This window comes from Mus caroli, chromosome 17 (assembly GCF_900094665.2).
Source record: "Mus caroli chromosome 17, CAROLI_EIJ_v1.1, whole genome shotgun sequence".
In the NCBI taxonomy this organism is placed as follows: domain Eukaryota; kingdom Metazoa; phylum Chordata; class Mammalia; order Rodentia; family Muridae; genus Mus; species Mus caroli.
In genome coordinates this window covers 82908116-82933945 of record NC_034586.1, presented here as the reverse complement: position 1 = coordinate 82933945, position 25830 = coordinate 82908116, and the positions used below count along the sequence as shown (strand labels likewise).

General features: G+C 52.1%; 1 protein-coding gene across 3 annotated transcripts in view; it reads right to left on the bottom strand.

Moving 5' to 3' along the window:
- Positions 1-25830, bottom strand: part of Ttc7a (tetratricopeptide repeat domain 7A) — a 101810-nt gene that overhangs the window by 50583 nt on the left and 25397 nt on the right. For all 3 annotated transcript variants that reach the window (XM_021186047.2, XM_029471351.1, XM_021186046.2), the window contains 7 exons: positions 24657-24787; positions 22919-23034; positions 10673-10751; positions 9552-9709; positions 8961-9024; positions 1823-1960; positions 1211-1294 (listed from right to left, as the gene is read on the bottom strand). In XM_021186047.2, the coding sequence (XP_021041706.1) occupies positions 1211-1294; positions 1823-1960; positions 8961-9024; positions 9552-9709; positions 10673-10751; positions 22919-23034; positions 24657-24787 (770 nt within the window). The remainder of the gene's footprint in view (positions 1-1210; positions 1295-1822; positions 1961-8960; positions 9025-9551; positions 9710-10672; positions 10752-22918; positions 23035-24656; positions 24788-25830) is intronic.

The following is a 25830-nucleotide window of genomic DNA, read 5'->3' as shown; positions in this document are numbered from 1 at the left end:
GAAGCTGCCCCATGCTGCTGTGTATGCAGGAACTGCATCAGGTCCCGCCGCACCCCCCAGCCTTCTGTTACTTCCTAGACAGGCTGGTTCCTTCAAGTCCTACACAGCTCTGTTTGTGCTAAGGTCGTTTGGCCCCTCCCACTCGGCCCACACTGCCCTCTGCCTGGAGTGCCCGCTGTCCTCTACCTTTTCATTCATCTCATGCTGCTTGCTCCTAGGGAGTGTCCCCCCTAATCCTGCAGGGCCAGTCCTGTCTGTATTCGGATTTCTCCCGGAGTTCTGACAACTCCCTGCTGAGCAGAGCCATGGTGGGTTGTGCTGTGACTTTGAGATGCTCTGGGAGGTGGGCCCTGTGATGGAGAAGGGCTGGGAAGAGCGATACCCAGCAGAGGATGCCCGAGGAGAGGAGCCTCCCCGCTGACTTTGGCTGTGCTCTGCAGACAGTCTGTCAAGCCTGCAGCGCCTGAACCTCCTCCCTGCCAGGCCCTGGCCTGTCTCACTGAAGAGACCCAGGGCTGGCGGCAGCCCCCATCCGCGGAGGCGGTGCTGGCACACTGGGAAGGCCTCCTCGGAGAGGCTGTGGGGCTAGAAATGGAATGTAGCGCAGATGGGCAGGGGGCGAGGGAATTCCCTCAGCCCCACAAAAGGGCTCTGGGTATTTACAGCTCTTGAAACAGTCTGTGAGCTCAGACCACCTTGTTTCCTGCATTCATAGCATCCTCAGACACATTTCCCTCAGCCCCCCAGCTCCGGAAAGCCTCTCCTTTCATGTCTCTGCTTAAAATAGAGGCTTACATAAGCAGCGTTCTGATCTGAGCAAAAATCAGGAATGCTGGAGCAGGTGCTGGGCAGATGGAGGGCGAATGCCTGCCTACCCTGGCAATGGGCAGAGCTGGGCTCTTCTGCTGCCTCCACCCAGGCACCTCTTGCTACCTCCTCCTCCTCATCATCTACCCTCCTAGGCACGCTCCCAACTCCCAACGGCAAACACCCTGTGGTGGACCACAGGAAGAGAGAAACATCCACGCCCACACCTGCGCATGGGCACGCTCACCGTCGCTAGCACGTGAACACAGAGCCTTCCCCATCCACCTCAGAGAGTCATCCCAATACTGGGTCACCAACGGCTCCAGCACCAGACTCTGAGAAACCACATCCAGGAGAGATCGGAGCAGGCGTCGAACCCCCGCCCCCACAGCCCCAGCCTTACCTTCCCACAAGCCACCATGGAGAGGGCCACTTGGTACCAAAGGTGAAATTCTCCAAAAGCACACTTCATGGCTCGCTCTAGGCACTGGGGAGGAGGAACACGCAGTCAGCACCGCCCCACCAGCCACCTGCTTGCCTCGTCCCTCACAGGGTAACCATGACCCGAGTCGCTGCCTTCAGGGGGCCGCAGGGCAGCCTGGGAATACAGGGACAATCCAGTCCCTGCACACAGGCACTGTGATGAGGCACAACGGTTGTCTCACCCTCTGTAGTCCTAGGTTCCCACCTCCATACTACACGGATGGCTTCAGACAGCCATTTTTGATGTGCAAATGAAATAAGGCTTATGAAATAAAAATAACTAGTGTTTATTATCACGGGGCACGGTAGGGCTCTCTGCTTTTTTACACGTATCAACTTCATAAGGTAAGGTCTCTAATGACCCCCACTGCGCAGAACGTGAACCATGAATGAGGCCAGGGTGGCTGATGTGGAGGTCACAGGGCTAGTGAGAGGCAGGCCAGTCTGAGAGAAAAGGGCAAGTGGGGAAAGACCAACGGTCACCTCATATGATTCTCCCAGGAAGTGAGGTAGGCTGAGTGATTGACCCTACCTCTGACAGCATGACATACTGGCCTCGCCGGCCCAGCGTGATGCTCAGGAGGTCGTAAATGGCTGAAGCATTCTGCAGGCTCACTTTCCGGTCCTCAGCCTGCTCTGGTGCCCGACTCAGTACCACGTCCCGAGTTGCCTGCAGGTGAAATGGAGTTTGGCGAAACACGGTGAGGGTTAAAAAAAAAAAATCCGATGGCCCTCACAGGGGCCCAACCTGCTAACCCCACTCACTCACTGTCACATTTCACTGCTGCCACAGGCCCAGAAGCTGACCACACCCTCGGAAATGGCCTCCCCTGTCCCCGAAAAGCTCTCTCCGAAGACAAAAATCCTTGGTCCAGGTGGGGGAGGGGGTCATCCCAAAGCTTAAGGTCCTTAGTGTTCATTTTGGAACTCTGTGAGTTCCAAACCTAGAGAGAGGCCGAGAGGGCAATGCCGTGGCCATGTTGCTTTTCGTGTGAGTGTATCTGTCAGCCGTTGGCATCCTGAATCCCGCTTAGTTAGCAACACACGTGTTAGCATCAGGCCCTCTCTCTTTCGTGCTCACTCCTTCTTCCGGGATTTAAGGTATAACCACTCACCACAGCTGTGGAGCCCCCTGAGCAGCAACAGGGCAGGGACATCTGGGGTCTGAAGGGACTCTCATACGTTCCTATGGCTGTGTTTGGCAAAGCTGAGATCTGGCCCCACACACCTGCTGGTACCTCCCAGCATCTTCTCCTTCAGTCAAAGCGGTCTTTCTTTATCTAGCTTCGCCTTCCCTGTCGGAGTCTACTTTGGTTCCCAGTGGCTGTCATGTCAACCAAGCACTGGCCTGCCAGATAGACCCTAAAACCTGAGCATCCCACCAGATCCAAGGCCCCATCCGGCCCACCAGTCACTCTCACTGTTTGTCTCCGCAAGGAGCCGCGCGCCCTCCTGTAGGCAAGGGGCTGAAGCTCCTTGGTGGTCTGTATCCCTCCTCCTCCTCAAGAAAACACAGATGGCCAGGGAGAGGATGGCCTGGGAGGAGGAGCCAGGATTGGTAGGAAATCCTCAGAGAGATCTCTGCTAGAGCCAGCCTGTTAATCCTAGCCAGGAACTGCAAACAGTTAAGGAAGGGAAAGTGCCAAGAAATCCTCTCCCTCCCGGTGAAACCCACCCACACAGCCACGTGGGAACACAACCTGTGCTTCGTCCTTGGCAATGTTCCTCCCCACTCCTCCACCTCCAGCAGCTCTTTAGCTCCAGGCACCCAGTGGGGACCGTGGGTGATGGGCTCCTCCAGGCAGCCCTGGGGAGGGGAGGAGGGGAGGAGGGGATGGGGATAAGAACAGATCCAGGAGGGATGCATCTGCACATGCATGCTGGACTCTAGCTGGAGGAAGGGATAAGCCAGGATCTGTAAGGATGGCATCTCTGAGGCAGAGGGAGCCTCACTGGGCACTTTCAAGGGTGGGGAATCCACCGTGCACAGAAGTCATGTTTGGAGCATATTGCGGAGTATGCTGTCACCGCTGTCCTCGGAATGGCATTTAAACTCCCTTCTCTGTCTGCTCCTCCCTGCCTGATGTCTCTCCAGCCACAAAGCACTCACTACTGTTTCCTGTCTTCAAGGCAGGTCACCTTGGTCACCGTACAGGTCTCTGTGTCAGCCCACCAGCATCTCCCAGCTCAGAAGGGCAGCGGCTTTCCTAGAGCCGACCCACCTCTCTGCCTCCCTGGGACTCATACACTAGGGTTTCGCAGCCCCAGCCGGCTCATCACTCTGTGTGACAGGGCATGCCATTTCTAGGTTGAGTTGCTAAACACAGAACTTTATAAATCCACCTCTGTGGAGCAAGCAATGTCCCAGGAAGATTACTCTGGGCTCGCATAGAAACTCCTTCTTTGTCTACTGCAGAACCTACCCTAAGAGGGCAGGCCTCTGGGTGGGTCTAGTATGTGCATGGGGGGTAGATTTCCAGAATTGGGTGTGATGGGCAGATGAAACTGGGCAAGTCCTCCTGATGCCCCGCCCCTCGACAGGCTGACAGCAGTGACAGCATGCTCTTAGGGGGTCCTTAGAGCTTTTGTGCAGGAGGGGACATGGTTACCACAGAACAGCCTGAAACAGAGGTCTGCCCAGCTGCTACCACGGCTTTAGGAACAGGATTACAAAACCTGGTATGCTGGTTGCTAGGCAGTGCCTGGGTATGTAACCATGGTAACGGAGTTGGGTGGGGAACCTGGAGCAGAGAAAAGGGAAGTCTGGGTACTTGGCCTGAGAGCCACAAAGGAGCATGAATTCACATGTGACTTGAGCCAGGGCAGGCCTCAGAGGCAGGGGGTGCCACCACTAGGCTTGCAGTCCCTCTCCAGCTTCCCCATCCCTCCTCTTTGGGCTCACTGACCCTAGGTCACACAGGCTTCATAAGTAGCCTGTCCAGAGGTAGACCCAACCCGCTCTTTCTCTTTCCTGGCTACATACACAGCCTGAGTCCCGGTTTCATTGGGAAGACTTCAGATCCAGTGAAGAGTTCCAGACCCAAGGCAGTGAGTAAGCTGAACATACCTGTTAGTGTAAATACACAGCTACTGTGCTGTCTTCCCTCCCACCGTCCTCTGTGCTGTTCGTGGGGTAACAGTGACTATTCTCCCTGGGTTTTTCCTGCCCACCCTGTCTACTTTGCACTGCCGTATCTGCTGCACCCAGCCTTTGGCTCCCGCTGTAGGATGCTCTGTCCTTATTAAGTCAAGCAATGGTCCTTAGGCAGGACCCCAGAGGTGTTCCTGTTCCTTACCCCTGTCTCTCTGGTGGTTTTCCCAGGATAACCTCCCCCAGACTAGAGCTTTCAGTTGCCAGGAGACCAGCCCCACACCCATCATCTATGGCTCTATAGTCCTCAGGACCCACCACTGCTCGTTGTTGCCCTGAGACAAAAATCCAGGGAAGCTCATTTCCTCAGGCAGGCACAACTCTTGTTGAGGTGTAAGCCTCGAGTGACCCCCTCAGACAGGGAGCTCTCATTCCTATCAATTCATCTGGCTCATGAACCCAGACAGCAGTGCGACAAACACAACCTTCCTAGAGGAGGCCCGAGGGCCTAAAGACGAACATTGAAATGCCACACCAGGCCCGGGTACTTTCCTGAACACTACGTGAATGATTATCCTGGAAGTTCCCAATTTCTACTGCTTGTGGCTCAGGGGGCTCTGACCTTCACCTCTGCTCAGCCCTGTCCTCCTCTTAATCCTGGACCCAGACAGGGTTCCTATCTAAGCAGGGGCCAGGGGAGGGGAATCAAAGACTTCCTAAGTGGCCCCTGATTATTCCCACAGCCCTCTTGCCTACTCTCATCCCACCTTTTAGACAACCAAGGAAGGCTGAGGAGGGTGACTGAGTGAACTGACCAATCACTCCGAGGGCCGAGAGCCAGCTGAAGCACAGACGTTCTAATTCCACCCCGGCTGCTTTCCTGACTCTAGGTCCCTCTCAGAAAGTGTTTATAGCAGGCTTTACCGACTGTATTGGAGGCCTTGGGCTGGTTTTGCTGAAGAGGGAACCAAAGCAAAATGCAGGGAGGGTCTCCCCAATAGAGTGCTGTCTCCTTGCAAAGAACGGTTCCAAAGCCAGATGCCCAAAGCCCCCTCGGAGACATCAGGCAACTGAACCTCAGGACCTGCTGCTGGCATCCCAACAGTCACCCCGGAAAGAAGCGTCTCCCCGCCCCGCCCCCACCCCCGGAGGACACGTCCTGTTGTCCTATTCCTGTTTGGTGTCCCCCACTGGCAGACATAATTACCACCAGCTTCTACGCTGCTGGTCCACAGAGCCAAGAGCTCTAGCGGGCTCTGTGACAGGTTTCATCTACCCAGCGACACAGTTCCTGCGGCAGATGTCACAGTCTTCCTGTCACGGGTACTGAACCACGGGCTCCGAGCCGGCAGCCTTCTTGCAGAGCAAGTCCTCCCTCGACCGCCTTTGAGCAAACCAGGAGCCAAAAGCTGGGACACCGTGTGTCATCTGCTCAGCCCCACATGGAACCTTGCCTGGGAAGCCCCTTTCTTTAAAACAACGCACAAATGCACCCAATGTCCAACTAGATGAAAACCTACATGTATTCAAAAGTAACTAAGTCAGAATCAAGGTTCCTCTCCCTCCCCAGCACGAAAACACACTTTGAACAACCCAAAGGGGTAGCTATGTTCATTTTCTTATCCACCTGGTTTGAATATACTTGGCCCAGGAAGTGGCACTATTAGAAGGTGTGGCCTTGTTGGAGTAGGTGTGTCACTGTGGCCATGGGCTTTAAGACCCTCATCCTAACTGCCTGGAAGTCAGCCTTCCTCTATCAGCCTCCTGATGAAGATGTAGAACTCTCGTCTCCTCCTGCACCATGCCTGCCTGGATGATAATGGATTGAACCTCTGACCCTGTAAGTCAGGTGTCTATTCACAGCAGTAAAACCCTAAGACACCACCCAAACTTCTTCCACGGAGGTTTTATTAACTCCATCTTGCAGATGAGACACAGGTTCAGGGAGAGAAGACTCTTGCTTAGTTCTGAACGACACATACAGGATCTGCACAGCCGGGCACCTGATACTGGTATAACACAGAGCTGGTTTGATAAGGTGTAGGGTCCCTGTCCCCGGAGATGCCTCCACGCTCCACCCTTGTATCATCCAATTCTGAGAGGCCACACCAGCAAAGCATTCTTCCCCAGCTCAACAAAAACAGTAGCAAGGATTCAGCTGGCTTTAACCCTCACTGCTTGAGGTGGGAGCACACTGGGGATAAGGACGTTAACGTTTCTTCATCTGACCCATGGTGCTGAGCATGGTCCAGCACAGTACAGCTGCTCAAAAAGATTAAGTGACGGTTAATATTGAGCCCGTGTGGGTGAGTGGATGGACAGGTGGGTGGGCAAATTAGATACGTGCGAGCACAGATAGTGGCTGGTGGGTAACTGGTGCCCTAAAGACACAGATCAGGGTCCAAAACACAAATCTTCAAACAGTCATAAATCAAATCCCTATGTTACTGGGAAAACACTGGTGATTTCTACTTATCTCTTTGAAGACATGTTCCCTCATCTTTTCACACAGAACGAAAGCCCTATGCCGGCACCAGACAAGCAATGTAGATCCTAGACAACCACTCTCTGAGTTCCCAACCATAAAAGTGGGGCTACAACACTAAAAACCAAAACCCCATAAATACCCTCTGCCGGATGGGGCTCTGGATGTCCTGGGAGTGAGGAGCAGTGGGGACAGTGGCCGAGGCTGCATGGCAGGAGTGGCTTTTACCGCCATCAGTCTGAGAGATGCTGCAAAGGCACAGCCAAGGCTGCCAGCTGCTGCTCTAGAGGTCTCTCCACGAGCCTGTCCTCTATAGCCAAAACTAGTCCTCAGCAAGAAGGTGAGGAAAATCCCTCAGGCGCAGAGGCCACGCTGCAAGACCTGACACACCCCACAGTCCACTTTCTAGCCAATTAACCATCCAACTGCAGGAGTCTGCAGGATGGCTCAGTGGGTGAAGGGGGTGACTGAATCATGTCCCTAGGACTCATGTACTGAGAGACCTGGCTTCCACAAGTTGTCCTCTGAGCTCTGAAATCACACACTGAGGTGTACAAGCTCACATACACAAGACTCAGACATAATAAACACATTAATAAAAAAGAAAGTGGTAGGCATGGTGGTGCATGCTTTCAATCCCAGCACGCAGGAGGCACAGGCAGGTGGATCTCCCGTGAGTTCAAGGCCCACCTGGTCTACATAGTAAGTTCCAAGCCAGCCAAAGCTACATAGCAAGACCCTGTCTCAAAACAGAGCGAAATGAAAAGAACATCGGTGGAGGGAAGGGGAGTTTAAGGAAGGCCGGGTGGGTCTCTGAGTCCCAGAGGCCGGTGTGCAGGGAAGGGAGGGGGGCTTCTATAGATGGGACTCTAAAGTTTCTACTGTCCAGTCCCTCATTTCCAAATGTCTGCTGGACAAGCCCTGGCCTCATCCATACTCACAGCCAAAGAAACACTGGTGACCATGAATAATAGCCCAGTTCAGGGCATCTCGCGTTCTCAACCTCTGCTTCCCTTACGGATCATCTAAGGCACCTGTTTCTCAGGCTGGCAGTCCCAGCTAGCAACACCAGCCAGCTTCAGCACTGAAGGACTTGGACCCAGCCGTGCGGACACACCTCCTTACTCCGGGCTTCCATCATCTGGGCTCCCTCTTCTTGAGCGTCCCTTGGAGCCTGAGGTCCATCCTTCATCTCACACCTCCAGGGCTACCCACCCACGCCATGCTCTCTTTCCAGGAGCCTCCAAAGCACTCTGCAAACGCTGCTGAGCACTGTGGTCCCCATGGCATGCACTCAGGCACACACACACTCAGACAAGTATCTTCCCAGGGCTCGGGAGACGTGAGAGAGCCTGGATACTAGAATCATTCACTACTTTATTACCGCCACCCTTTATGAAGATGCGAACGCCATGAGGGCAGGGGCTTGTCTCCATTTTGCTTACTGCTCCATCTCTGGCTTCTAGGACAGGGCCAGGTGCAAAGCAGATCAACCGTAACTCTTGCGAGACTGTAAATTCTATCCACACTTACCCGTGAGTTGTTACCATCTTATGAAGAGGACACTGAGGCTCTCAGAGTCTGAAGGATTTGCCCTTGGCCCTCAGCTAACGTGTGCAATGCTGGAGCCCGGATCCAGGGGTCGTGCCTCCAAATGCACACTCCTTCAGCTCCCTCTCTGTTCTCTTACGACATTACAGCACCTCATGGCTGCTCAGTGCAGACTGCTGACTTGTGATAACCAACTAGTTTTTGTAATCCCAGAAGAGGGGTTCACACACACTCAGTCCCTACCCACCTGGTGACAGATGCTACGTCTCTCAGCATAGCCCAGCAGAGCTAGTGTGGCCAAATCCAAGACTAATAAGCCAGACTTGCAGTGTGTGTGTGTGCATGTGCGTGTGTGTGTATAGGAAGCAAGAAGCTCATGTGTGTGTGTGTGTGTGTGTGTGTTTGTGTGTATAAGAAGCAAGAAGTTCATACCTTCCGGGCATCCCTGGGAGGCAGAGCTTGACTAAGCCATGCATAGCCTCTGCCTATTCCAGCACGCTCCATAACCTCAACCCACTGAGGTCAGTGGTGCCTGGGGCTTACCATGGACTCACTGATGAGCAGCAGCAAGAGGGCCTCCTCTATGTTGTCTTTGGGGCAGTAGAGGCTGGAAAACACAACAGCATCCCTGGCTTCAGCCCAGCCCGCATCAACGGCACCTCTGGCCCCCAAGCGGTCCTCATGTCCCGAGTCAACATCAGCCTGGTAAGGTGACCCTCTCCTGCATAATTCACAGGCACCAAATACCAGGCGCAGCTCCTAACAAGCCCCAGGGCTCTGAACCTGAAAGGCTGCTGCTACCTAGCAGAAGAAATGGCTCATCTATCCATATCCATCCCCAGCCTGTGGCATGGGGAGAAAGCAAGAGGCCCTGCTGGTGACTACAGATGTCGCCTTCAACTGGCACATCAAAGGGGTGTGTCAGGAACCTCCAAATGTGTGGCTTCGGGAAGCCATGAAGATCCCCCCCCCCAACCCCACCAGAGACCATCTTCCTTAGTCTCTCAAATGTCTGCCTGGTCCTGTACAGGGTGGGGGCTGGGAAAGCAGGGTACAATGACGGGCCACCGGCCGGGAACAGAGCCTGGATGCATGGTGAGACCGGTGGGCCACAACAGGGCAGGTGGGACTCACTTGTCCCCTTCGTAGAGGTGAGGTTTCCGAAGAGTCTGATTGACGAAAGAGTTCTCCTCCTTGTTCATGAACTCAGGCAAGGGGTGGGACAGGGGGCTCCAGTAACAGTCCTCGCTCAGGGAGTGCAGCAGGACCCCTGCCAGGTGCTTGGCGGCCACCTGGAAGAGAGGGAGAGATGCAGGCTGGGCTCAGACTTCTTCAGCTTGCCTGCCTGCCTGCTTGGCCCTCTGTTTCCCAACTGGCAAATCCACCCACTGCACGCTGTGCTGGGCCTCTGGAGGGCCCCACAACTTCAATCCTAAGTCCCTCGCTGCTCAGGCCCTGCAGCAGGAAGCCCCCACGTCTCCCAGTATGGCCTTGCTCCCTCCACTCCACTTTTCCTCTTCTCTCCTCTCCTCTCCTCTGACTGGCTCTACCCACTGAGGACTCTGCAGTCCCTTCTAGAAGGTGGGGGAAGGTAGGAGGCTGCCTACCAGATGCTATCTAGAGACTGACAGTTGACCCAAAATTCCTATGAGAATAATAAAAAGCAGCCATGGCCCTGATCCTGGAGGATCAAAAAGTCTAAGAACACAGACCTAAGCTGGGACACAAAAGGAAGAGTCGATGCCAGTCATTAAGACCATAAAGAAGGGCTGGAGAGATGGCTCAGAGGTTGAGAGCACTGGCTGCTCTTCCAGACAAGAGGTCCTGATTCCCAGCAACCACAAGGTGGCTCACAACCATCTATAATGAGTCCTGATGCCCTCTGCTGGCAAGCAGGTGTACATGCAGATGGTGCACTCATACATTAAAGAAATTAAAACAAAACATAAAAGTGAGCAATATCACAGCTCTTAAGGACAGTTTTGCTCATGCAAGGGATGGTGGTAGACTTCAATTCTGACCTCATGCTAGCAATTCATGACCTCATCTTCAGTGCCCTGATGAAAGAGAGATGAAGAGAATGCCTCCCAGGCTTGGTGGGAAGTACTCTGGGATCAATTAACAATGTCTGCTGAGGGCAGAAGAGGGAGGGCACAGGCATGCATGTGAGGTCAGGGACCTCCCACTAGGGCTCGTGTTGCCTCCCACCCAAATTGACCTCTGCATAAACCAGCTGCAGCCAACAGCCACATTACCACTTTGAAGTTCTGTGTCGCTTTGGTCTCCACAGTCCTCAGAATCTCCCGGAGCTCCCTCATGCCTTTCACAATATTCCTGGGGGAGAGGACAACAGAAAGTGGGACCGTTGCTAGCTGAGCTCCACAGATCCCCTCAGAGTCCAGCACTAACAGGCTGCCTGGCTGTCTGAGTCATTTTTGAACACCTCAGTCAGTGGGATGAAAGCCAGAGTTGTAACTTCAGGACCCTCGAGGTCTAGGACGGATAAGCCGAGGGAGGAACCCCCAGCAACTCGGGCTTCTGATTTATACCCAACTAGGCACCAAGACACCAGTACTACAAACAAGATGTCACCTTGGTCCAAGTGCCTTGGGCTGTGTTGAACTTTATGGCTTCTTCATTGTACTCATGGTGTAACAGGTCCATGTTGGAAATCCAGCCTCATTGGTCCCTACCACCAGGGCCTGCCTCACCTTGATGACCACACCAACCAGGCCTACTCCCTCAGGGTGTTACAGTATGACCCACACTGAGAAATACACCTCACAGCACAGCTCAATATTTGAGTATGCTTTCCTTATAGAAAACTGGGTTGTTGACCCAATATCTGCATGGAGTCAACTCTGACACGCTCCAACCCATTCCTCTGCCTAACTCTGCCTCTTAAAAATGCTGGCTGTAGCATACCTGGTCCATTGTGTAACCCAAATAGGTTGTGCCCTGCAGTTTGAAAGGGGGGTCTCATGATCCTTGGGGATCCCCCCTGGACCTCAGGAAATCCACCTGAGGTCGGGTCCTTTGGTGGAAGGATCCAGTGGAAGTTCTCAGCCTGACCTTCTGGAACTGTCTGGCTCGCCTCCTCTCCCATTTCTCAGCTCCCCACCACACAAGCAAGGTTTTGCTGGATAACCGTAGTTCTCATGAACCCAGTGCCCTCAGCCTTTCCCCTGCCATCCTTGAAAATAACAGTTCCAGCTTCATTCCTTGTTCCATGACCCACTCTCTATTCACACAGCACTGTATACATCTTAGTTCCCCTGCTGAAGCACACACTGACCCACAAGGTCACTTTCCACGGCTGGTAAGACGCAGGCTGTGGCTTCCTGAGGCCAAGCACTGTCTCGTGTGTTCCTGAAGCCCTGGGCCACCGCAGCTCCTATGAAGCAGTTGTGTGCTCATCAGGAGTTGACCGAGGACAAGGGAAAGCAGAAGCTGCAGGGACCAACCTGTAGCTGGTTACCCAGAAGCCGCTGTCACCCCTACCTTCTCAGTCCCCAGAGGCTTCGAAGCCTGGGAGTCTAACAATAGCAAAAGACTGAGAGATCAAGTAAGTTCTTTTGCCTTCTAGGAAACTTAAAACAAACAAACAAACAAACAACAAAAAACCCACACAAGCTCCCAAGGTTATAAATGCAGACCTTTGTGTGTAAGCGTGAGAATGTAGACAAAGAGGCCTGGAGTCAGGTCAGCCAATAAGCAGAAGAAGCCAGGACAGAGCAGGCAGGGGACCTCAGCCTCCTGATAGCTCAAGACGATGTTCCTACCCCTGTCCCTTATCAGGGAAGCAAGCTTACCTCTGTGGCCCACGCTCTCATCTGCAAAATACAGGCTTATGTTCAGCCCAGTGTCTGCAGATTCCTGTTGGCATGCTACATTCTCGATGTTACTACTAGTCCATCCCAAGTATTACTGTTTAGGTAATACTTTTGGGTATATCTATATCTTCCTTCTTTTGTTTTTTGTTTTGTTTTTCGAGACAGGGTTTCTCTGTGTAGCCCTGGCTGTCCTGGAACTCACTTTGTAGACCAGGCTGGCCTCGAACTCAGAAATCCGCCTGCCTCTGCCTCCCGAGGGCTGGGATTAAAGGCCCGGCTATCTTCCTTCTTTTTATGTAGTAGATATCTCACTCTAATTTAAAAACAAATACTTGAAATCATGGTTTTGTTGGTGGTTTTTGTTTTTGTGTCTCAAAATATATTAAGCACAGACGTATTTCTAAGCAGAGAAATAATTTTTACAAGCTAGTGTGTGTGCCGCTTAATTCCGATGTGCTTATTACTGAAGGCCCTCTGTCTACACGGTAGGAAATGAGGCCTCAGACCTGAGCTTTTCAAAGAACTGTCAGTTCTTGGACCAACAGTCTAACAAGGACTTGTTAGACATGAAAGTTCAGGGGCTGGGAATATGGCTCAATGGTTAAGAACACTTATTGTTCTTATACAGAACCCAGGTTCAGTTCCCAGCACCCACAGGTGGCTCACAACCTGACCCCCTCTTCTTTCTTTCTTTCTTTTTTTTTTGTTTTTCGTTTGTTTGTTTGTTTTTCTTTGAGACAGGGTTTCTCTGTATAGCCCTGGCTGTCCTGGAGCTCACTCTGTAGACAAGGCTGGCCTCGAACTCAGAAATCTGCCTGCCTCTGCCTCCCAAATGCTGGGATTAAAGGCGTGTGCCACCATGCCCGGCTGACCCCCTCTTCTGACCTCCATAGGTAAACATATGTCATACATACAAGCAGGTAAAATACTCATATATGTAAAAAACAAATAAATCTAAAGAAATGTAGAAAAGAAGAAATGCAAGTTCTATGCCCCCACCCTTCAAGAGCCATTATCAAAGAGACAGAAAGATTCATAAGAGCCAGAGGCCAGGGAGGACCAGACCGAAGCAGTATTTTCTAGATTGACAGGACTTCTGTAACTCGTGATCTCATAGCATCTGAGGTTGCATGAACAAAATGAAGCCCGACCACACTCTAGCACGGATGGAGGAGATGCCCATGAACCCCCAACCCTAACTGAGGAGTTATTGACAGCTGATAACTTCTCTTCTGGAGAAGGGAGAGTTGGTGTTCTTTAAGGGTGTGGCTACTGGTTTGACCAGTGGATGCCAGTGGATGGTCCCACACCCAGGAGCATATACTAAATACAAACTGAATGCAGTGGATTATAAGAGAAAGAAAAAAAAGGACATGAGGTGGGGAGAGGGTTAGGGAGGAGGGTGGACGCTGCGTCCACAGGCTGAGGCAGGCTGGTCCCTGGGGCTGCCTAGAACTCTGTGGCTCGGAAGAGGCAGGCCACTCCTGGGGCTGTGGGTGATTTTCCACTCTACGGGAGGCCTGGCAGCCTCTTCCTTGGCAGCCTGGCCCGGGCTGCTACCAGGAGGCAGGAGCCAACAGTGCCTAATGTCTCTTCTTCCCCAGCCACAGGAGGGACTGTCCTCTCTGTCACTGCCAAAGAGGCTTCACATGCCAGGACCAGCAGACAGGCCACTCCCGGACGCTGGGGAAGGGGTGCTGACATCTAGGCACTGACCACTCCCGGGACACACGGGATGGAGTGCTGCATTCAAACACAACCCTACATCCCAAAGGTCTGCTAGCTTTTTAAATAATTTTCAGATCTGTAAGAGATTATGGCATCTGAACAGGCTCCCGAGAATTCTTTTGCAAAGTAAATCACCACCCTCAGGCATGCTTTGAGTAAATCCTAATTTATATTGACTGTTTTTAAAGAAACAATCCATACAAGAGGTTCCAGTGGCCAGGGCCACACAGGAGATTTGGGATCCTAGCCTGGGTTGCCTGGCTCTCCCGTGCTGAGAATACCCCCTGCCTCAGCTTGACCCTCTAAGAAATGTCTAGGTGGGGGCGTTCTCAAACGGCTCAGACAGCCACAGCCTGAGCAAACCTAGCCCAACCTGCAGCTGTCTGTGCTGGGTGGAGCTGGGGTTTTCCCTGGCCCTTTCTGGCTGCCCAGTGAGAAGCCAGCTTGAAAGATCTCTTTGTTCTGGTCTCTCCTGCTGACCTTTGTGAGCCAAGCTGCCCACTTTTAACAGTATCCAAACAGAGCCTCAAACAAACCCTGGCCCAGAAACGGGCTGCATGAGGAGAAGCCAGGAAGCCGGTTATTCCAACTAAAGTCAGGTCCAACTGGCCAAGAGGCAGGTGGTGGGGGTGTTAGCAGCTCAGCTAGCATAGGACTCCAGGAGGAAGGTGGGACGTAGTAGGACAGCAGTCCCCCTACCTCCACAGTCAGCAGTGCAGCACATTTTCCAAAGCCCTTGACAGTTTTCAGCCTTCAAAATTTCTCGTAAGGCTTCATTACCCCAGTTCAAGCAGAACTCCTGATACCCATAATGTTCTGAAGAAATGACTAGTGTGAGCTTGTGATAGTGGCTCACACCTCTAATCCCAGCACTCGGGAGGTAGAGAAAAGCAGATCCCTGAGTTCAAGGCCAGCCTGGTCTACCGAGTGAATTCCAGGACAGCCAGGGCTACAGAAATCCTCTTCTCTCTCTCTCTCTCTCTCTCTCTCTCTCTCAAAAAAGAAATTACCATTGTGGGATAGACTGCAGCTCCATGGTAGAGCACTTGCCAAGTGTGTAGGGGACCTGCAATTCCTCCCGACACCAGCAAATATACCTAACTAAATAAAATACTCGCACCCCAACCCCTTCTAATAGAAAACTTAAGCCTGGACAATGCCTGTCTTTCTGGGCATCACCTGCCCAAGGCCAATGGCCAACAGACACCCAGCACTTTCAGCTCTGAGTCCCTGGAGAAAGACAACAGCGGTCTTCTCACAAACTCTCACACTTCCCTCTACTGGCCATCTTTGCTCCAGGGCTCCTGGCACTCCGTTCATTCGCCATGCCATTTACAAAATGCCTTCTGCACGCTCAGTACCTGGTCAGCTGCACTGTTTGTCATTGGCAGTCATTGTGAAGCCAACGGGAGAGGCTGAGGGACTGATGGACTATCGCACCCACGGCCACAGATAAGGAGTCTGCCTCCTGCTGTTCACCTCATTTCCTGGGAACTCGTCAAAAACGAGTGTTTTGCACATAGTAGGTGCTTAATGGTGAGAACATGATTTGAAGTAAAATGGTATATCAGTAAGAATTGGTCGTCGAGAGGATACTACATACAACTCTAATTAGACGTCTCCATTTGAGGGCCGGCACGGTCCCTGAGGGATCTCTGGTCAAGTACCCAGGATAGTGAGGCCACTGGAGGACAAGGTCGGGTGAAGTTCAACCGTTATCCAGCGGCTCATTTTCACCGCAGACCCAAATCACTTGACTCAAAACCAAGACTTCCACCTTGACAGTCAAGCCGAGCATGAAAGACAGAGGATGTCAGACAGACTTCGCGCCGTCGGGGAAGTGGGCACAAACAACAGATACAGGCCGTGCCCTCAGAGAGGTCTTCCTGTCCCCCACCCCACCCCCAAAGCAGACACAGAAAACTAGGAGACAACACAAGCTTTGCTGGTGAGCCTTCCAGGTTTCTGAACCCAGTGAGAACAGCCTTGTACCCCTCCCCCAGGCCTGCAGACACATCACCTCCGATAACCTAAAGTGAGACTTCGCCTTCGGAGTTTACTCCCCGCAGACAAGTTAGGGCAACTTGGGAGAAGGGGGTTGATTTATTGATTGACTGATTCATTGATTACAGGGCTAAAGAAGCCACCTAGGCAGGGGCAGCAGCGAGGCGACCCCCTTGGAAAGCACCTGTTCTCTTGTTTGGGGTGCAGTGTGAAATACCTGTTGCCTTAGGGATTAAAGCAATGCATGATAAAATACACAGACCACCTGGCTCAAACGCACCTCGACCTAAGCAGAAAGTGGGTTCTGCCAGCTCTAGGCAGAAAGAAGGGGAACAACCCAGAGAAGAAACCGTCCCCGTGCCTGTGATGGGTTTTGGATGGGTTCCTCTTCCTGTTTTTGGCAGGTGCCTGAGGGAGGACTCTCAGGCCTGCTGTGGTCAGAGACAGGGCTGCCAGCTTCCCCAGCTCACGTCGTGAACCTTACCCTCCTCCCAGTCCTCTGCCTAACCCCTGGAGCTGCTCCCTGCAGGCCCAAGCTCCTTCCTGGGGCTCCTCTACAGGTAGGACTCTAGGTCCAGCTGGCTACCAAAGCCCTCCTCCAGCATTCAGTAAGGTGCCCCCTCCGGGAGGCTCAGGTACCAAAGAACCGCCTAGGGCCGGACTCCAATTGGAATCCATGACTGCCCTCTCGTGGCTCCGAGGGGAAGTGAAGGCTGCAGGCTCTCTGGCCCCCATCCTGTTCATGGGATGCCTTTTCTGCTCAGGCTTTCTAGTTGAGCTCCGTTCGTTAGGAAGCACTATTACCACGACACAAAAGACAGGACCATCTGGAGGGAATCAGCTGCTAAATCAACAGGGCGAGGCCCCTGGAAAAAGTGAATGTCATTCAGACATATGAGTAACCGGGCACCAGACTTGGCCCGCGTGAAAGGGGCGTAGGTTTCTGGAAGATCAAAATATGAGAGAAGCTGTGGGGATCAAGTGAATGCCACCTCTTGTGCACAGGGACAAGACCCGACTAAGCAGGCCACAGCAAAGGCAGAGGCGGGGGGAGGGGGGTAGGCGAGTGCTCTGTGAGACCAATAGGGCCCACGCCTTGGTTTAGCTCCACCCCATTCTCAGCAGAGGCTCCACCCCCAGGACTCAGACTCCACCCCCAAGACTCCTACAGGAACCTACTTCTACACAGCAGCACCTCCCAGCTCCAACCCTACACCCCTCAGCCACCTCTGGAGTCTACCCCATCCCAGGCAGCAGCCCACTCCCTGACTCTCTGGTCCCGCCTGAACCTGTTCACAGGTTCAGCCACAGAGCAAGGGTGCACAGGGGCTCCTAGGGCTCTTAGGGAGTGAGCTGCTGGGTGATGTCTGGGCTGGTATGGAGGGGCTTTCTCTTGCTCTCCCAGAGACTCCGAGAACTCAGATGTTCTGGGCCATAACCAGTGCAGCTACCCCTCTACCCTAGAAAGTCTTCCCTTTAGGCTAAGACGATGGGTCTCCACTGGAGGCTGCCTGCTTCCCACCTCAGCATCCACCCGTGCCCGTGGATGTATTTTTGGTCGTTGTCACTCTTGGCGGGGTGCTTCTGGCATCGAGTGGGTTAAAGGCCAGAGATGTTCACGAAACCTACCATGGCCAAGACAGTCTCCCAAACCAAAACAGTTTGCTAAGGAGACTAAACACATTTGTTTAAGAACAATATTAGAGCCTGTGATTCCCCAAGGAGTATACAGCTTTGGCCAAAGGACAATAATATATAATTACTCAGGTCACTAACGCAGACCAGTTGTGGGCAGGGAATGCAGGGTTGGGATTCCACAGTGAGCAAAACGTTAGGTGGAGGGAGGGCTTGGATGGACTCAGGTCCATGCCAGCTTCCAAGGCTCTGCATGCTTTCTAACGGCCCTCGGCTTCAGACAGGTTCCTTTCTTTCTCTTCTCCTTAGTAAGACGAGGGATGTATATGTTCCTCCTTCCCAGAAGCGCACAGAAGGCAGCGCCCTCTCTCTGCCTGTCACACAGAGTTAACAGCTGCTGCTAGTGCGAGATTAGCCCAGGTGGGTCCAGAACATCATTCGCAGCTTCCGCTCCAAGGAAGTCTGTGCTGGTCTGCCAGCACAAGAAGCCAGGGCTGATCTGCAGGGGGCCCCAGGGAACTGACAGAGGCGGAGTGACTGCCATGAGTCCTGGTGACAGAGGCGGAGTGACTGCCACGAGTCCCCAGGACTTCTACTCACTTCCAGGCTGTTTACTTGACAAGAAATGACGATTCATTTCCATTCCTCTTTATGAGCCATGGTTAGGGTGGAGCCAGTCTCTTGGCTTCTGGGAATGAACTGTGTGCTTCAGGGGCAAAAGGGATGAAGGGAGGGGAGCCAGCCCAGTCACACAGAACAAAAAACCATCAGAACTGACCTGCCCTTTCAGAGGAAGTGTGGACTAGTTAACGCCTCTACCCGCTGGGGGTACCCTGTAGACCCACTTTCACTCACATTGTCTTGCTTGAGTATGCGGAATGCAGTCGAAGAAAACAGGGATCTGGTGTACATGAGGGAGGAGGGAGGAGGGAGAAGGGAGGAGGAAGGATCTACAGCCAGAGCCACCCTCGGAACACATGACTGAGTTACAGAAAGGAACCAAGTTAATGCCCTGAAGACCCGTTCACAGGCGCTGGATTCCAAACCAGGGCAGTCTTTTCCACACTCCTCAGGTGGCCTGGCTGCCTTTCCACGCCCCAAACCTCAGAGAGGGGTGAGGCTGAAGGGCACTCACACCTAGACCAGAGGCTTGGTGGGTGGGGTTCAAGTTCCTGTCCCTCAGGAGTGAAGTGGGGCCGCATGACCATCTTCAGAGGAGTGTCTACAAAGTACATGGTCCAGTCTGGCAGTCAACAGACCCTGATTCTCTCCTTCCCTCCTGGCTGTCCTTCAGCTTTAACTTCTATACTGGCAGAGTGGAGGTGAGGAAAGGAGAGTGAGAGAGAGGAGAGGCCATCATGGTGAGGGGGGGTGGTAACAGCACCACCTCCCACCAAAGATTAGGTCCATTCATTCCGTCACTGGCCCCTCACAGTCCCTGGATGGAGGCCAGCGAGTAAAGGAACTCACTGGGGTCACAGAGCTGCCTTTGACTCCAGTCCCTCCGTGACTGACTTTCCTCATCAGGAGCCTGGCCACAGCGTCAGCCAAGTGTGAACAGGCTCTGGGAAGCCTGCCGGCCGGCGCTAAGCCCCAGGTATTTGGAGGGCTGCGTGAGGGATAGGAACAGGACAGACTGTGATCAGTGCAGTCTTACCAGTCAGAGGGCCAGGGCTGGAGCGGCACACACCTGTAATGTCAGCACTCAGAACATGCAGATGGAAAGATTGAGAGTTCAAGACCACCCTCAGCTGCGTAGAGTTCAAAAAGGAATGGCAGCTCCACGTACCACTCAGATAGACCCACAGGCGGGATCTCAGCTCCAGCCAGGACAAGCTACTTTTGTATTCTGTGCCTGCCTCTGTTTACCATCAGGGAGGTCGAGAGGCTAAGTAAGGTCTACTTCCGAGACCTGTTGGAACACTAAACTATGCAAGCAGAGCACTTCACAAATGCCTGCTGGAACTCTAGCAAGGACTTAAGTGACATCAATGGTTCTAAAGACTGTGTACTAAATGAATGGCTGGAGAGGGGGCATTCATTACAACTGTCCCTGCCTACAGACTTGATTGCACAGGGATCCATCTATAAAGTCCTCCCTTTCGTCTGTGTCCTGCTAACTGTCCTGTTGACGCCTAAGCTCTACATAAAGTATAGATGGGAATAAAGATGGGTGTCATGGTACACCCCTTCAATCCCAGCACTCAAGAGGCAGAGGCAGGAGGATGATCTCTTTGAGTTTGAGGCCAGTCTGGTCTACATAGAGAGTGCCAGGACAGCCTGAGCTACAGAGTAAGGCTCTGTCTTGAAACCCCTCCACCAGCTCAAAAAACAACAACAAAAACTAGTAAATACTGGTTTTTTTTAAGGTCTCCAATTACTCAGATCTGCAGAAAGACAATTTATGAATGAATGAATGAATGAATGAGTGTGGCTGTTCTAATGACAGCTTTATTTAGATATAGGCTGTAGCCAATCTGCTGTGGAGGTTCACACTGGGCTTCCTTCATAAGGGAGGGGCTGACAGCCTTAATCAAATGACCCCTGACCTTTCCTCAAGGCTCCAAGGCAGGGAACTGCCAAAGGTGGGGTGGGCGTGGGATGAATGTCAGCATTTGAGTCAAGGAAGGCAAGGACAATGGCGGACACAAGCTACAGTCTCTAGGCAGTAAAAAGAGGAACCCGATGTCTACACCACTGTCTCTGAAACGGATGACCAGCAACTGAAGAAGGACTAATAATAAATAATAATAATAATAATAATAATAATAATAATAACAGATGTGGAGGAGGGTTGGTACAGCTGGGCCTCTCAGTGTCTGTGTGCTCTGGGGCCCCTCCATAGCTACAGGTGGTCTGGGGAGCTGAGGGCTGTGGACAGCCCCACCCTGAGCAGAGAGCTGCCTGGGCTTTCTGGGCCTTCAGATCCATATGTCTGTGTCAAATGGGGACCCCAGCACTCCTAGCTTTGTACTTAAAAGCCTAAAATAAGAAAAATTAAAGGTATAGAACTTTTATCCAGGCTAGCAGCCTATCCAACCATGAACTGCATTAAAAAAATAAATAAATAAAACTAAAGGGGCTGGAGAGATAGCTCAGTGGTTAAGAGCACTGACTGCTCTTCTAGAGGTCCTGAGTTCAAATCCCAGCCACCACATGACTCAGTTGTAACTCACAACTATCTATAATGAGATCTGACACCCTCTTCTGGTGTGTCTGAAGGCAGCTACAGTCTACTTATATATAATAAATAAATAAATCTTAAAAAAAAATACTAAAAGTAGCTGACAGTGCTCCTGGTTTTGATGTTCCAAGCAGTCGTGACAGCAGCATCCTGGCAGTGACAGCAGCATCCTGGCAGTGACAGGTGCTCATTTATGGTTTAATACCCACCGTGCTGCAAGACAGACATGGTCCTGGCGCTGCCTGCTGGTTCACAAGTGGAGACACGGATTTAGAGAGGGGACACGCTCCTGACCACTCAAGCTCTCCGAGAGAGCTGGTTTGCATGGAGGGCATTACATAGGCAAGACTGGTCAAAGCCAGCAATCACTGCTGATCAACTTAACCTTCAGCCCCTCACTGGCCCTTCAGAGGGAAACCTGTGGCCCCTGCCCTGGAACATTACCAGGAATGTTTTGGAGTCTCTTGTGTGTGTTCTTCAATGCATACACGTATAGATTTATTTTCCCCTTTCTAAAAAACTAACAAAATCCTACTCTAAAGTACATACTGCTTGTCGCTGTGAAGCCTCTCACAGTCCTGGCTGCCTTTCTTTCTCTCAAAGTTGTCCACTGTTGGTGGCGAAGTCAACCCAGGGCTGGGTGGACACAGACACACAGTGACCTATGGCCTGCAGCTGAAAGAAGGCTTTAGCTGGGCCCTGGGTAGAGACTCCCAGGCATCAGAGAAAGCTCATCTCTGGGAGAGGGTTCTGGCCAAGTAAAGCTTAAGAAATAATGAGTAGAAAGACAGACAGACTCGAAACAGGAGGCCAAACAGAGCCTGCGGTAGACCTTCAGGAGGAGGCAAAGAGCTGTAAAGTCCTCCAGGCCTTATTTGATCTGGATGTGTGGGTGCTCTAAGAGCCCTGGGCCTCTAGCACTGCAGAGTCCTGCAGAGTTTCTATCCAAGAGCAATCCTGTTGAATCAAACATCCCTTTCAGGATGAGGGAGGCTCTGAACTCTGTCCTCATTGCCTGGAAGTGGAGTCCTTTCTCACATTCCGGAGCATGGCTGGGTGAGGCCAGTCCCTGGAGGTAGAAGTAGCTGAGATGGATGTAGGCAAGCATGTTGCCTGGGGAGATCTATGTCTGTCTGTCTGTCTGTCTGTCTGTCTTTCTCCCTCCCCACTCCATGCTGGGGATGCTGAGAGCGGGATATTGCAGGAATTCCTGAGAAGTATAAAGAGGTCCCCAGGTGGAAATGGCTTACCTCCTCACACTCCTCATGCCTGGCAGGGCCTCAGGAGAGAAAGCAGGGCCCTGAAGCCGCCACCCTCGGGAGCCAATCCATATTCTGTGGCCCATGAGCAAAGCCCCAAACTCTCCAAACCCGTTTCCCTTGCTTGTGAAATAGCAGGGAGGGGCCATGCCTGCCTCTCAGCATTGTGGATACCGACCATGAACGAGCGAGCGCCTACCAGCACACTGGTGCCACACTCAGAACAGCCAGCAGCACCGGGTCTGGGAGTTTTGGGGCTACAGGTGGAGGTGGCTCTCTGGGATGACATGGAGCCTCCAGGCCCTGCTGAGTGTATCTCCTCTGCTGGATCACTCTGTGGAAGCCGGAAGTCTAGGAAATGAGCTGCTCCTAGGCCTGTGGGCTGCTCTAGCAAATCACTGAGCCTGAGAGTGGGGTGTGGAAGCTGTGGTTTGCAGCCAAGTGGGTGACCTGGCAGCAGCTGTTTGTAAGTGGCATCTAGAGTGATTGACGGATAGTCTACGGATCTGGTCTATTATTAACGTCAAGACTGAACCAAACTGTAAGGCACTGTCATAGATGTGGTCGGCTCTGACAGCAGGAGTAGAGAAAATGCAGTATGCCACACACAGGAATTATCTACACGAACACAGGTTAAAGAATGAAGAATGAAGTGACATTTTACAGAACATATCACACCAAAAACAATGCAGGGGCTTTAGAGGTCTCCCACAACTTGGTTCTCTGTACACCCCGTCTGACAAGGCCTGAGCCAAGCCGGCCATGTGCAATCCTCAGGAGAGAGTGCGTGTGTGTGTGTGTGTGTGTGTGTGTGTGTGCGTGCACACACTCGGTCTTGCTGGGCCAGCAGCCACTTACCCCTTTTTCAGGTTCTTCACATATGCGCTCTGGAGGGCAGCTTCCAGGAAGTAGGACAGCTCATAGTCAGGCGAGAGGCTGCCTTTCAGGTGTCTTGATGTGCTGTTGTTTGAGGTCTGAGAAGGGAAGAGTAAGGGATAGTGGTCACCGAAGAGTTCAGAAGTCCTGCTTGGACATCGGGTACTCCTGACACTTGAATGGCATGTGGCTTGAAGGAGACGTCTACATAAGAGGTCAATGTAAAGAGCTCCTGGCATAGGTGTCTGTTGGTGACCCAAATGACCTTTGTGAGGGTCAACTCAACCTCTAAGCAGCCTCTGCCAACAAAAGGGTCCTGTGAGTCCTGACCTCAGCCTTTCCTCTTCTCTTCTTGAGATCCAACCAAGCCAAGAGGCTCCAGGGTGGTGGCTCTCCAAAAACAGTAACGTGGCCCTCAGAGAACATCTGGTTGTTCCAGTTTGGGGTGTGAGCGTCTGATGTCCAGAGGTACAGAACAGCAATGCTGTCACCATCACACAATACTAGGGTGGTCCTCACAGCGAAGAAGATCCCAGACTCAAGTGTCAATAGCACTGAGGTCCAAAATTCCTTGACTAAGGACATGACTGGCTCAAGGTGGACTGCACGTCAACCAGATATCTACAAAGCGGAAGTTCTGCTTGCACACCACAAGGATGTGCACAAGGATTAGGAATTATTTATGCCTGACATTCCTGCCAGTGCTACTCACTGATTGCATGAGCTTGGTCGGATGTGGGGGGGGGGGGATGTAACTTCTCTCTAAGCTCAACCTTGTTCATCTGAAAAACGGGAATAATAACAGCATCTACTTTTTATCCGGCAGTGAGGGCTAAGTGACAGACCACAGTGATGTCCTCATGTCCTCAATACAGAGAGGAGCCAAGATTCCCCCACAAAGCTCAACGGGCTGATGCCACCTCACATACAGTGAGGACAGGTCCACTATGGAAAGGTGGGAACTGTGGGGCCGCCTCTGTGTCCACCTCTGAAAGACTTGGAGAATGGTCACAGCCCATCTTCCCAGGATGCTGTATGGCAAGAGTCAGCCTGACCCTACATGGTCCTTTGAGAGGCCAGTAGTTTGATCTCTCTAAACCTCATTTTCTACACAGGGCTGCATGTGACACTTCTGTCCCAGGGCTGCTGTCAGGAATGATCAAGTATAAACAGGGCTGTGACATCTGGTCCTGAAAGCCCAGCTCACCATGGGGTTTCTGCTCTCTCACAGGTGACATGGTCCCATTTGTTTATTAATTAAAAGCCTCCTCTTGGGCTGGTGAGATGGCTCAGCAGGTAAGAGCACTGACTGCTCTCCGAAAGTCCTGAGTTCAAATCCCAGCAACCACATGGTGGCTCACAACCATCTGTAATGACTTCTGGTGTGCTTGAAGACAGCTACAGTGTACTTATATATAAAAATAAATAAATCTTTGGGCAGGAGCAAGCAGAGGTCCTAAATTCAATTCCCAGCAACTACATGAAGGCTTACAACCATCTGCATCTGTACAGCTACAGTGTACTCATATACATAAAATAAATAAAAAAAGTCTTTAAAAGCTTTCTCTTGTGGTAAAGAGTCCCTAACAGAACCAGTGCACCATAATGAGTTTTCTAACTAAAGTAGAGTGTCAGGAGAGGAGATGCCTTCTTCTAATCTCCAGGAGGACAAAGAATGTGCTCACAGTTTGCTTGCATAGCACCCCTATCCCCAGCTCACCTTCTCCAGCTCCTGCAGGAACACCTGAGCCACCCAAGAGGCCCTCTCAAAACAGGCAACCACTTCTTCCTCCCGCTCAGTCAGGCGGATGTGGGAGGCGACGGAGTTGGGCAGGCGTTCCAGGGAGAGGCCTGCCGGAGAAACAGAGAGCCTCAGACCTGTCTGGCTTGGGCCTGGACTCCAGGCCCTTCCCATGGACACAGGGTAGGTGCATTTGAGGGAATACATGGTATGAAGCAGGGCCTAGGTCTGTGGAGGGGAGGGAAAAGCTGAAGCAACAGTGGTGTTAGCCGGAGCCAGGACCAAGCAATGACCCAAGAAAGGCACTGGGGGCCCACAGTGCCACCTCTGCCCATCCTTGCAGTACAGGATCAGTCCTGTGGATTGTTCCTCTCCTGGGAGTGTCTGTGTTGACAAGCTATCTGCTTGCAGTGTACACCTGCTGTTCTGGTGCCGACCTTTCAGCACAGCACCCCACTTTCCCACTGACCACCCCTTCATGGTATCAGCATGAGGACATGGTCACAGGTAGGAACATGGCCCAGTATGAGCCCATAGAACTGGCCTCACAATTACTACTGAGTTCATTGTTAAGTGGTGGCCAGAGATTCACCTGGAAACAGGGACATCTGCCTTAGAACATGTCTAGGGCTGGAGAGTTGGCTCCGCAGTTAAGAGCATTGGTTGCTCTTCCAGAGGCTAGGGTTCTACTCCTCCGAACACCACGTAGTGTCTCCCAACCCTCTTTAACTCCAGTCCTGGGTGATACCTCTGTGGGCACCAGGTATGCATGTGGTTCATAGACATACATACAGGCACACCATTCATACACATAAAATGATAAATCTAAAAAATATATTTAATGTTTAGCCAGACTTCGTGACACACCCTTACAGTCTTAGCGCCCAAGAGGATGAGGCAGGAGGATCGTGAGTTTGAGACAATTTACTCAAGACAACTTACTAAGATCTCATCTCAAGAAAACAAAACATAACAACAACAACAACAACAACAAAACCCCCAAACCAGCTGTCTTAGTTAGGGTTTTACTGCTGTGAACAGACACCATGACCAAGGTAAGTCTTATAAAAAACAACATTTAATTGGGGCTGGCTTACAGGTTCAGAGGTTCAGTCCATTATCAGCAAGGTGGGAGCATGGCAGTATCCAGGCC